This window comes from Helicoverpa zea, chromosome 26, assembly GCF_022581195.2.
Source record: "Helicoverpa zea isolate HzStark_Cry1AcR chromosome 26, ilHelZeax1.1, whole genome shotgun sequence".
Lineage (NCBI taxonomy): Eukaryota > Metazoa > Arthropoda > Insecta > Lepidoptera > Noctuidae > Helicoverpa > Helicoverpa zea.
In genome coordinates, this window is record NC_061477.1 from 1,315,310 (window position 1) to 1,329,614 (window position 14,305).

A 14,305-nucleotide genomic window follows, 5' to 3' on the forward strand; every position below is an offset into this window, starting at 1 on the left:
TGAGGTCGGCTTCAAAACGGTTGCAGCTGAAGACCAGTACTAGCCTACTACTACCAGGCGCGACCGCCTATCTGACCAATTTTCCATACGATTAGGCACTTATCTTCTAAAGATAAACAATCCTAATTTGTGCAGACAGTTTTTTTACTGAGTTTCTGAATAAATAATATGCTAAGAACCCAATTTTGGGTAAAGCTCACCTTTGTTCATATTCACTCCGAATTGTGTGTGCAATAAAGAATGATAATAATGATATACAGAACCAGATTGTCCTTGAGTGCATTTATATATAGTGTAGACAGGGATATTTTCATTAAAGTTATCTCAAAAGGGCTTCAGCATGTTGGCTTCGGCTCCACATTCGCCTTCCATAAATCCGGGACTCTATAGTCCCGTGGTCTGGTGGAAACAAACAAAATAATCCTACTAATATTATAAACGCGAAAGTTTGTATGTATGGATGTTTGTTACTCTTTCACGCAAAAAACTACTGAATGGATTTTAATGAAACTTTATAATAATATAGCTTATACATCAGAATAACACATAGGCTACAATTTGTAAACATATTGTTCGAAATACTAAACCTGCGCAGACGAAGTCGCGGGCACCAGCTAGTACAAAATAAATGCGACTAAAACAAATGTTAATACTATAGAAACAATAACTTGATTGATTCAAGATTGTTTTAGTTAAGTGCCCTACATAAATGGAGTTTACAAACTGTTATTAGCTTCGCGACCCATAATAAGAAGTACCCAACGCGACAATGCAACAATCATTCCTAAGATGATTCATATTCTAACAAGGTGCTCTTTGTTACAATAAATAACTTTAACGTCTTTATTTAAACTAATATTATAAAGAGGAAACGTGTTTGTTTGTACTTGATAAACTCAAAAACTACTGAACTGATTTTAAAAATTCTTTCACCATTAGAAAGCTATATTATTTGCGAGTAACATAGGCTATATTGTATCCCGGTACGGGCATCAGTTCTCACGGGATGCGGATGAAGCCCCGGCTTGTAATCTATATCTATAAAAATGAATAGGCACCACTTTTTGATGTAAGTAGGTAAATTGATAATTCAATACTCAATTCTTTAATGCATACCATAATGTTTACAGTTGTTGTTCTGCAGGTAATTTATGTCACAATTGTGGACCCTGTCGGGCACAGCACATACAATAGTAGGAGAGAGGAGGAAGCGCACTGACTGATTCACAATCGGTCTCACCTATCCAAACCAAATGTTTAGGCTTTGTTCGGACTATTTAGTAGATGTTTTTTGTAAAGTTTGCACACAATCGGTTGAACGGTTCTTCATTTATCACCTTTTTTTGTAACAAAATGAGGGACTTTATACGTAATATCATATACCGGGCTTCTAGTAGGTATCAGTATAGTTTGTTTCCAAGAAGTCTTTGTTTAATTAAACAATATTGCCTAGAAACAATAGTTCCTATTACTGAAACTATGTCAATGACTGTGTTATGAAAGAACTAATACACTCTAAAGTTGTACTAATCAGTATGTACCACTTTTATCAATGAATGGCTGTATTACAGTTGTGCTTATATACTCTACTTGGGTAGTAAACTAAAGGTCATCAATCTTGATACTTAAGACTTTTTAAAAAACAACATCTGTACTATAATAGTAACTGTCTCACGGATATTAACGCTACATATTTTTCCTAACATTATAAGTCGGAGGTTTCCTTCAAGTAACGCCAGATTCCATAATTATTGACTACCATTATTTTGAATGCAAAATTAGGCAGAATATAGCTAGAGCTTTTAACCTCTGTAAAAACCTATGTTCTATGCAAATGTTTCTTTCTTACTTTATTCTAGGTATGCAGAACTTCGTAATACTTTGCAAGGCAAGTTAGAAGAGCGCTTGCCCCTAGTGGCGATCCGTCTACCAGACCGCCTCGTGAGGTCGAGGCCTCAAGCGAAGGCACAGTTGGAGGAAAACTCGCGAGTCCTGACCACCCCTCACGACCTACACGCAACTATACTAGATGTATTGGACTGGGATCAGTATAGGAACCCTTATAAGGTGGCCGGAGCTGATCTGCCGAGGGCCTTGAGTCTGTTGGAGCCGGTAAGTTTGAAGAAATCATCTGGCATTATAGTTATCGGCACGGATATTGAGCTCTCGGCGGAAGAGTGGGGATCGCTTTGGGCACTGTACACATAAGGCAATAAACCAATAAATCGCTTCTGCGCAGGTGAAGGTCAGGGCTCAATATCCGTGCCAATAACTATACAACTTTTATGCCCAAGTTCACTGAAAGAAAATACTTCTATCATACTACTATCATCATTTTTGTCATCCCACTGCTTGGCTCCTCTCACACTGAAGGAATGCGCGTTAATCGACACGCATGCTCAATGCGGGTTAGTTATTTCTTTTATAGTCCAGGTTTCCTAAAGAAGTATTCTTTCACCTATAATCAGTCATAGGTGTCCAAGTTAAACTTAGAAAGCATATACAACCTAAGAAATAATACAAACTAAAATTACCTTCTATTACAAAAAATCTACAAACTAAAAAAACGAATATAAAATAAGTAGCTGAGTGTTAGGCGTCGAAATACTCCTCCACCTCGCTGTCCTCCGGAAACGTGCTCAGAAGACTGGCCGCATTGCCACGTTGTATGGCAATGCTAATTCTTGATCCAAAGAACAAGAAAACTTGCACTGGTCCTTGCCTTACCTGGAATCGAGCTCACACTCTTACTTGGGGTATTGATTCTATACCCTAGTGGGTACACTGTGCCACTAGGCCCTAGGCCATGTCGATTGTCAAAGAATTGTTTAACTTGATAATAATTGATCGTTTTCTTGTAGATTCCTAAGAACAGGTCGTGTAGCGAGGCGGGCATACAGCTGCACTGGTGCGCATGCGTCAAGTGGAAGAATGTCACCGACTCCACTATGATGCAGCGGACGGCTCATGCCTTCGTGGACTTCATCAATTCGCTCACAGAGACACAAAGGTTTGTATGAACTTGTGACGCCCTAAAATCTGTCATTTAGATTTTTAATAAAATTTAATAACATTTACATTTTAACATTTTTTTGAAATACAAAATATAGTGACTTCCATTTTAGATGAAAAAAATGTTATACTTTTTATTGATGTCACAGGATATAATTTTATCGGATACCGTTCACCGGTTAGTCCCATGGTAAGCTATTTATCAGCGTGTTATAGGTGCGAATACAACTGATAAACTACATATTTATGATTAAGTTCGCCACTCCATAATGACCATTGCGTTATGGGGGTCGTGAAAATTTTGATACATTTTGTTGCACACAAAGTGAAAAATCAAGTTCGTTGTAAGAGACTTAATACCTTACTATGGGGCTTATCGCTTATCACCACCATATATTTATTTATAGATAATATATTACTTGTTTATAGGTCCAAATGTGTCCCCCGTACATTAAAATCAATAGAATGGGTGATGAGCCAGCGGCCGAACAGTAAGATGTTGTCGTTCGTCTCTGCTAAGGACGCCGACGGGTATGTAGGCAAGTTTGGCGCCCAGCTGCAGATAGCCAAGGAAAACTATCAGTTGAAGGTATCGTATATTGGCTTAATCACCAATATAAAATATAGACTAGAATGAACTTCTGAAAAAAAGTAATTTATAAGAAGACTTGCGTAGGTAGGACTTAGTTTTGCCAGAAATACCCTTAACTCCCCTCCCCCTTTCCTTGATTTCGCGGTCTCACACGACATCATCATCTCCCGAGCCTTTTCGCAACTATGTTGAGGTCGGCTATAGTTTCACCGGATGCAGCTGAGTACCAGTGCTTAACAAGGAGCGACTGTCTATCTGACCTTCTCAACCCACTTACCCGGGCAACCCATTACCACTTGGTAGGGCTGGTTGTCAGACTTACTGGCTTCTGACTACCCGTAACGATTGCCAAGGATGTTAAATGACAGCCGGGACCTACTATTCAACGAGCCCTCCAAAACACAGACATTGGTGTCCGAGACATACTTAGAAAGTACATACAAACTTAGATAAGTTGCATTGGTACTAGTCTTACCTGGAATCACTCATACATGAGAGGTTGGTTCTTTGCCAACGAGGCCACCACGACTTATATGCATAACGTACTCTATTTGAGTAGGTACTTAACCACTTCAGTGTTCACGGAACAGGCACAATGGTGGCAAATAAACAGTCGGTGTGTATCACATATGATTCATTGGACAGAGAAGTTGAAAATAAACAATCTTGATATGATTTGTAATTTAAAACCTTAGTTTAAAAATGAATGTGGCTAAGTGCCTTTTATTGTAATTATACAATAATAACTATTATATCATTTGTTCGATAAAAAAGTAGTTTAATTAATGTTTTTGTGTAACAACTAACTAACTAAGTAGTAAGAAGTCCTGTCCAGATTGTTTATCTTTAGTTTAGTTAGTAGTAGTTTCCTACTCAAATGAAGTAACAATAAGATATGTAAGCCAAGTCCACACACAATATAAACAGCAGTTTTCTTAAAGCAACTGTAAATTTAGGTGCACGTCGCCTCCAACAGGTATCTGTGGAGATCAAAGGGGGAGGCCTATGTTCAGCAGTGGACGTCCTATGGCTGAGATGATGATGATGAACTGTGAATTTTTACGTTAAATTTCCAAAGTAGAAATAAAAATGTCAGTTTTTCTTAGGTAAACAATGTTAAAAAGTTACTTACTTACATCCAGTTTCTTCATCAAAAGTAAAAGCCAAAGTAAAAGTCAAAGTAATGTCTAAAGTAAAAGTAACGGTCAAATTCATTTTTTCTCTTAGTTTTGCTGTCACTTTAACCTTGAAAAAAACGAATTTGACCGTAACTTTTACTTAAGAGTTTTTTTTTTTTTGATGAAGAAACTGGCCGTAAATGTTGAAAAGTTAGTTAGTTAAATGTTTACGTTTTAATAATTTTTTTTTCTAATTTTCCTGTTAAATTTTAACACATAACAAATTGTATTACGATAATCATCGTCATCATCTTTTTTTTTAAACTTATTTAGCCTGTATTGTCCCACTGCTGGACAAAGGCCTCCCCCATAGCCTTCCATCTTTCGCTATCGGTCGCCATTTGTGACCAGTCTTTGTGGAAGTTGTCTAGGTCTTCTCTCCGGCGTTTTCCTTGGTCTTCCTCTTGGTCGCCTTCCATCATCAGGGATCCATTTTGTGGTGATGTTGGCCCACTTCATTTTGTAGATGTGACCCGCCTAGTCCCACTTCGCCTTTGCAGACTTATTGCCCATCATCATTTATTTTTTATTCAATAAAAATTTTCATTGTATAGAATCTATACTAATATTACAAAGCTGAAGAGTTTGTTTGTTTGAACGCGCTAATCTCAGGAACTACTGGTCCGATTTGAACAATTCTTTCGGTGTTAGATAGCCCATTTATCGAGGAAGGCTATAGGCTACTTTTTACGGGTTCGTGCAGAGGTTCCCACGGGATGCGGGTGAAACCGCTGGCAGAAGCTAGTTACATAATATGCACAGAAAAATTACAATAAATTAAGATTAACTATGAATTGAATGTCAAAACATTTTCAGGTGATAGTCGGTCCGGGTCACGGTATATACGAGGCTTCGATGACTTATCTCAAGAATGAGGACAGATTCGTCATCAACTCCCGGGACATATCTAGGACAAATGCGTGAGTGTTTTTGATTTACACAGTTCATTTTTTCATTTTTGAGTTTTAATGTTTTTTTTTTTTTTGCAAAAAGGCAACAAAGTATGGTGTTTCCTCCAATTTTACTCGCGTTCGATTTACTTATTGTGTCGAGTTCGCAAAAGATTAAAAAAAAATAAAAAAAAATTGTACCTGTTTTTGACAAGATTTACTCGGCTTCAATTTTACAGCCAATGAAATACCTGAATAGATTCTTCCTACTATCTACATCGCAAATTTCATCTCAATCGACTTAGCCGTTTCACTGAGAAAACAAAAAAAAATGATTGTAAACAGATTTAACTAAGTAATTAATAGCGAGTTGTGAACCACGTCATTTCAAACTCTGTTAATATATATTTTTTCTATTTCAGTTACGGAGAAGAACCTAGTTGTATAAGTGCAACGAGCCCACATTTGAACATGTACTGTTATTGCAAGGACTATGTGCCGAGCGACTAAAGGGCTATGCCACAGAAGGGAACATGAGCGGAGATGCCATAAGGCAGGTAGGTCAGCCGCCTTCTTGTAGGTCAAGTAACGTTAGGCGTGACCAAAACGACCAGTTAGTGGTAAACTAACGAGAGTTGAGACATCTGTCAAATATTGGTCGTGATAATATGTGAACGAGGTGGACAGACGACCTTATAAAGGTCGCCGGAAGACGCTGGATGCAGGTCGCTTCCAACAGGTATCTGTGGAGATCAAAGGGGGAGGCCTATGTTCACCAGTGGACGTCCTATGGCTGAGATGATGATGATGATGATGAATATGTGAAAAATGGGCGGGTTCCGAAGAAGGCGTGTAGCTAACAACGCAGCATTTTGACTACTTTCTTAGGTGATTTTGCGTTATGACATCTCCGCTAGTCATTTTGTTCTCCATGGTCTGTACACACTTCCGTACATCGTGATACTACTAAGGGCACTTTCACTGATAACAACTGTTTACTTTGAAAACTCATAGTAAACCGTTGTTTTATGAAAACTGACTTTATGTTGTCAGTGAACTTGAGCTTTAGGCAACTAGAGATTTTAAGCATTTTATACTGTCCAAACTATTATCGACATTGTAACCGTTAGAATTACTAATATTATAAACGCGAAAGTATGTATTTGTAGATACTTCAAGCAAAAAATACTTCATTTTGATCACTACATAAATTTTGATGTTCAGCAGTACTACATCTTAGGAATAAGGTCGATAATAGTTAGATAGATAAAAAAATAAGTATATTGTTATCCGGCCCCTACTAATGGCAGTTTCCAATATGCTATCTATACACTAGAGATAGGAATTAGACATAAGGGTGCGTCTACACGATGCATGTAGCTGGAGCAAGTCATACACAAGTGACAAGAGCACGCGGGTGGGTATCTTGCTCTGGTACATGCGCGAGTCGGTGGACCCGCACGGTTTGAACATGCATGTAACCTGCGCATGTACCTCAACATGAGCAAGCTACTTGCACAGTGTAGATGCACCCTAACCTTCATGGGACTATTGTAAAATGCCTATCTCTAGTTAGCGAAACAACAGTTAGATAGAATATCGGGAACTGGTGTAAAAGTAATCTATGAAACTAGTGTTTAGTTTTATGTTGACATTCAAAATTGGATATAAGATTATTCATGTTTAAAAATGCAGTATTTCGGGCCAGACAAACATAAATCAATACATAAAATAACACATTTAAAAATCTATTGGATGTAAAAAAGTATTGTTTTATTTTTCTTTATAAGAGTAATTTAATAAAAATCTTTGTTTTGAAAATCCGAAAAATTAAACTCGAAACTTTTCAATCTTTCTCGAGATAGATAATCTCACACTTATTTTTTATATGAATTAATGTTAATTTAATGATTACCAAAAACAATGTGGTTGTGCCTTTAACAATTGGTACTTAAGCGCACATAATAATATAGTGCGGACCAACATTTGCATATTTAAGTTAGATTTTAAGTGATTTAATACCGAATATAGCATTGTTTGCGTAGCACGCAACGGCAACGAAATTATTTATATTAATTACGAAAAATAAAAGCAAAAATACCTTGTTTCTTCCATAGATTACTCTTTCAACGAAGCATGAAAGATGATTGCCTCAAAATTCTCTAACGAATATAATTCATAATTTCTTACGTTAAGGATATATTTCGAAAGTTATTCATTTTAAGGTTATTTTATTTTTTATACTTCTGATCTAATTCTAGATATACCGGTCAAATTTTTCTGGAAGTAGTTTTTTTTTTCAAACAATTTAGACTTCATTATTATACAATATTGTTAACTTACAAAATTATTAAAGGGTAACGGGGTTGAGGAGGTCAGATATACAGGCGCTCCATGTGGCACTCTGGTACTCAGCTGCATCCGGTGAGACAGGAAGCCGACCTCAACATGGTTGGGAAGAGGCTAAATTTACGTTTGAAGTTATGAATAGCAATCAAAATTGTTTGAATACTGTGCAAAAATATACTAACATTATTTTCAATATTTGTCATTACTATTTTTTTTTATTTAACTTTAAAACTTGTTACACATTAAATAAAATATAGCTGAAATCTGAATAGGTACAATAAACGATTCGGTTTTTAATTTATACATTAAATATCTCGTATTAAAATCTCACTCACTCATTTACGTTTTAATAATTTTTTGCTCGCGTTATCTTGAAACAGCCAATTCTAAAATTTCTAGGTGATTATTTGTTTTACCCCGAATTTATACTTGTAAATCGCTTCTGTAAATATTACGAAAGTCACTTACGTAATTACGACTACTCACAAAATTCAGATTATATCAGCTACATTGGGCTTAGGTGTACTCTGTAAAAATGAAAATAACATTATTTAGTTTACCATCTAGTCTTGTAGAAATGTCTAGAAGTAATGAAAAAGTCAATGCATATAAATTAGTGATACAATAATAGTATTTAGTATTAATAGTTTAATTTTAATATGTTTGGTTTTCCTTAACTGTTTAGATATAGCATAGCAAAAACATTTTCAGAGATTAATGGTCCTTTTTATTTAGGTTCCTAAAATAAATAGGTGTATCCAATCTTTCCATGATATTGTAAAATTACTGAGATTTACCTTGCTTTGTACAACTGTAAACAATATCTGGCAAAGCTGGTCAGAATAACAATTTCATAATTTTCGTTGTTAATTTTAAGCGTAAAGAAAAATTATTCTTATTTCTATACTTTTATGTTGAAAGATTATAAAAAAAATATTTTTATATTGTTTCGCATTACTCGACAAACAGTAATTTTAATGTATTCTCATTATTCATTTATAGTATAAATAAATTTAAGGTGTCTATAATTTGTTTTTGTAGGATAGGTAGATATTATGAGATGATGTTACCAAATGTTTGTATGGGATAAAGAAATCAGCCGAGTATTATTATAAATTTAATATTAATGTATGCTCGAAGTTTAGCTGTCAATATGCGTATTTTTTATGACAATGTAACCCCACTTGTAAGTAGCTTCTGTGAAAATTACGTAAGTTATAAGAAATTACTGCAAGCGACTTACAAGGGGGTTTTACATTTGTAGATTCATTGTAAATTAATTACGTTAGCAAAACTGTGAGGTGTAAAGCTGGCCTGATTTTAAAATACGCCAACTTTTATTTTGCCAAAACATTTGAAATTAACCTGTAATGTTATTATAGTGTACTCAAAAGCATTGAATTATAATTGCTTTGTTTTATAATTTAATTTACACATCACTTTTTTAAATAGGTACTACAAAAAGACATTCATTAAAATACTCGATAAGCTCTCGAAATTATGTTTGATGATGACACAAATAATATTCAGTTGGCATTTAAGTATTATTATATTTTTATACTGTCCCTGTGTTAAATTTTATTTTTGTGAACCTAGTTCAAGTGTTTATTTACATTTACTAACACACCATGTATTTTATTTTTTAGAGGTTGTAAAGAGTAACCTCGGTTTTCAATTCTGTAACATACTGTATTACCTATTTCTTACTGGGATCGACTTTAAGTTTGAAAGTTCCTTTAAGAAAATAAAAAAAATATTATACCCATATTTTTTGTTTTATTTTTAGTGTTTTGTTCAATGAGGTGATGGGTATGTTAATTTTTACCGAAGAGCATACATCTCCAGTTTACGTAACCCATTGGACAACGGGCTTTTCAATCTATTGAAATAATTACACTATTTAGCTACAAGCTCTGTTGATTTACATCCGTGTCAAATTTCAAGACGTTGACAGAAAATCGGTAAAAAAACTTTTAAGTTAAACGGTTTTATATCTTATATGCACTGAAAAATAAAAAATAAAAAAACAGTTACTTACCTATAAACCTACGTAGGTGGTCCCGGTCATATTAGACTAAAATAAAAACGTGGGGCCCATTCCGTAACTATTGCTGTAATACTTTCTTCTAGCTAGAGGTATAATAGGTGTGGATTGCATCGACTTACTATAATCATAACTGGAGATTTTGACAATCAATAATCAGCCGTAGCGGCTTCATCAGCGAACGCCGAGCTCACGATCTACCAAAGTATATATATGCTTTGTTATAAGTAGGATTTCAGAGGGCCCCACGTTTTTATTTTAGTCTAATATGACCGGGACCACCTACGTAGGTTTATAGGTAAGTAACTGTTTTTTTATTTTTTATTTTTCAGTGCACATAAGATATAAAACCGTTTAACTTAAAAGTTTTTTTACCGATTTTTTATTATCTAGTTTTTAGTATTTAATGAAAATGCCTACCGAATATTCTTCATTCTATACATGGGTCAGCAGCGGTGAGGGAGTGCCAGACTCTTACTGACTAAAAACCGTTCTTTTTCGTCGTAGGCCTTTTATGTACCACGACCACGGTAACTCTTTAGGACAATCCCGCAGCCCAGGCAGGCCTTGGCCCTGTTGGGCCCCGTTGTGGTTGCTGACAGTATTCTACTTGAGTAGCCCTTTCATTTGATACCCATATTGAGGGGGTTGTGGAAAAAAATATGTAATCCGCCATTTTGTACCGGCGGCCATCTTGGATTTACAATGTTATTGATATTATATATACTATATTGTATTGTCATCGGAATTAAAGGTGTGTACCAAATTTCAGATCAATCTGACAACAGGAAGGCACTGAAATTTCAATTTCTAAATTTGACGCAAGAATGAATAAATAATAAAACAAACGGGGTGAGCTTAATAAAACCGTTTAAAAAATACGTAAATAAGGTCCACACGTTGGTACCAACGTTGGACTGCAAACTCGGTGAGGCGTACACACGTTGGCCAATAAACTAGTTCTGTCCCGTCAGGGCCAATGTGATGTCCGAATGGTTCGCCAGGCATCGGCTACTAAATTTTTATTTTTATGATCCTTTCGAGTTGCGTCCCATATTATGGGGTGTGCTTGATATAGTTCGATAAATTGTCTAACTGTTTCATTTGTCCATGCCGGTGGCGATTTGCTGGATGAGGAAGCCATTATCTTATCACTCGACGTACGCACTCGCTGCGTGTTGTATCAGAACTGAGCAAAGCGCCAACGTGTGGACGGATCGCGAACGTTGGCGCGCGCAGATTGCTTTGATGAAACCGACACGAGACGGCCAACTACCAACGCTCGCCCCAACGTTGGGACCAATGCCATTTTCTAGATCCACACGTTGGACGAATAGCGTTGGAGCCGATATTGGGGCCAACGTGTGGAGCCGGCGTAATCGTTTGAAAGGACAAGTCAAAGGAAATAGTCGGTGTGTTGCTTTTTTGTCCAACCCAATTGTATGAATGATCGTTGCGTATGCTTTGTGTTTGCGTTTGTGTGAGAGCGCCGAGTTTAAATACGGCTGGGTTACACTGAAGGATTTCCGTTAATGTACCAATTTTATTGTTGATTTGGGTCGAGAAATGAACCGTAACGTCCTTGAAAATGCAAAACAACACAGCCTGTATTGAGTAGATTGTTGTTTTGCATACTTATTAGAGATAGGGGAAATTAAGAAGGTATGAAATAAGGAGCTTGTGTTGATATAAAAAATCTTGTTTTATACTTCGGCCGTTCAGAGAATGCGTTCCTGACACCTATCAGTTAGTCACGACTAGTGATGGGCACAACATAACACTGAGTTCGTTACCGTTCCTTCAAAATGAACCGCCGCATTATTTTAAGATTATTTTCGTTTTAAATTGGCGGAATCATTTGTTTTATATTTTAGTTATTTAAGTGGAAACCAAAAAAAGGTAATATTCATATAATAAAATTGTTTTATTTATTCTTTGTTACAAGTACATTGAATTGAATGTGCGAACAGAATATTAATCAGACTCCGATTTGCTTGAGGAGGTGGTGTCTTCATCATCATCTTCGCCTACATGTATAATTATATTATTATCAATAACAGAATCAATCCTGATATCTCGGTCTAACAAAAGCCGGGTAATCAAATAAAAACAGATCGAAAACACTTGAAAAACGTGGTCTATGCGCACGAAACGACAACGGACGACTGTTTTAGCGTCACAAAATGGCGGCCCATAACGCCATTTGGGGTTACCATTTTTAATCTAAGTATAAAAATGCGGTTTGGTCATAGTTTTATTTTTATATTTCATAAAAGTTATAATTAAGTCTTATAGTCCATTATTTTCCAATTCTTAAAAAGAAAATCATAACGTATTATTTTATATTATAACTGTATAAGAACAGATTACGATACTTGCCTGTTATTTTTAGCACAGCACTACAAAATATAAACCGCTGACATAACCTTGTAATAGCGCAGTATAGATTTAGAAAAATATTGTTTACCAAGTTATTTGACACTCAGTTTGGCACAAAATTATAACATTCATTGATTATTGATATAATAATGTTGTTTTAATGCTCCTCAATTGTTAAAACGGTAAACAACCAGCAAAAATATTTTTATCGTAACTGCAACGCCATTGCAAAGTTACGTCGTCAGTTCAATCGCGACGTGTCAGGAACGCATTCTCTGAATGGCCGAACTATAATACTATATATACAGTAGGATATTTACATTATTTTGAATGTACAAGGTTTTTTTACAGAGTATCGCTAGTTTTAGTCCAGTTACTTAGAAAACTTGCATTGGTACTTGCTTTACCTGGAATCAAACCTATACTGACACTTGAGAGGTTGATTCTTTACCCACTTAACCGCCACGGCTCTGTTTATGAGGAAGATTATTTATCTTTTTAAATACTTGTTCAATTCTGTTATGTAAGTATATTTATCAAGTCAAACTAACAAGCGGTACACAGCTCATACTTGTAACATTTTCTAATGCAAAAAAAAAACTGGACATGACCGCTTTGCGGAGTTTTCTTACTTATAAGTATACAATATTACAATAGTGTATTATAATACAAATATTTGACACGATTCACTAACAATACAATTTCTAGACAAGTTTATAGTGATTCCGTTCAGTCTTACAGAGAACAAATTAAAATTACATCATAGTCTCATATACAGAAAAGCTTTTATACTACATATATTCTTTATTTACAAATGCGATTTACTAGAACAAATATCATCATAATCAGTTCAGTCGTTTTGACTACATAAACGTCAGTTTTCTTAAAACTATGAAATTTCACATTCAATTTTCAAAGAAAACAGTTCTTTTACGAAAAACAGACGGTCATATAGGGTGTGTCATACCTAATCACAATAAAATAAGTACGTTAATATATTATGTCGATTAACACAAAGACAAAAATACGTAAAAATTAAAAATGTAGTTTTCAAAGTAAGTAAACGAATAAAAATGTGCGAGAATTAGATCACCATATAAGAGTCAGTCATTACAAACAACGGAAATTCTCCCTTGAAAACTGACTTTTTTACAATTCGCCATAGAATATCATGCAGTATATTGTGATAGGATTTAATGTGATTATACGACACATCCGATATAGTCGATACACGCGTACCTAAGGGGAGAGTTACACCATTTAACTATAACAATAAACTCGCCACCCACTGGACAAATCGACGATTTGACAACTGAAAAAGGTTAGGTTATAGTTAAATGGTGCAACTCACCGTAACGGTGTTATTGCACTTACAACCGTTTCCAATATTCAATCTATGTATTGTTTGCCTTAATAAAAGATAAGAAATTGACGTCACTTGTATGAGGTTAATGTCTAAATTCTATATCATCATCATCTCTCGAGCCTTTTCCCAACTATGTTGGGGTCGGCTTCCAGTCTAACCGGATACAGCTGAGTACCAGAGTGCCACAAGGAGCGACTGCCTATCTGACCTCCTCAACCCAGTTACGCGGACAACCCAATACCCCTTAGAGTTAGATTGGCGTCAGACTTACTGGCTTTTGACTACCCTTAACTACTGACAAGGATGTTCAATGACAGCCGGGACCTTCAGTTTAACGTGCTATTTCGGATAGCACGTTAAACTGTAGGTCCCGGCACAGTCATTGGTTTCCAAGATATACTTAGAAAGTACATACAAACTTAGAAAAATTGCTTTATTGGTTGCCTGCCCTTGAATCGAACCCACGTCCTGACACTTGAGAGGTTGATTTTTTTA

The 14,305-nt window shown here is 35.7% G+C and overlaps 1 protein-coding gene across 2 annotated transcripts in view; it reads left to right on the forward strand.

Annotated features, from left to right (window-relative positions):
* LOC124642997 overlaps positions 1-6,469 on the forward strand; it is a 66,049-nt gene extending 59,580 nt beyond the window's left edge. For both annotated transcript variants that reach the window (XM_047181828.1, XM_047181829.1), the window contains 5 exons: positions 1,860-2,112; positions 2,862-3,010; positions 3,442-3,601; positions 5,599-5,702; positions 6,095-6,469. In XM_047181828.1, the coding sequence (XP_047037784.1) occupies positions 1,860-2,112; positions 2,862-3,010; positions 3,442-3,601; positions 5,599-5,702; positions 6,095-6,182 (754 nt within the window). In that variant the 3' untranslated portion in view covers positions 6,183-6,469. The remainder of the gene's footprint in view (positions 1-1,859; positions 2,113-2,861; positions 3,011-3,441; positions 3,602-5,598; positions 5,703-6,094) is intronic.
* The last annotated feature ends 7,836 nt before the right edge of the window (positions 6,470-14,305 follow it).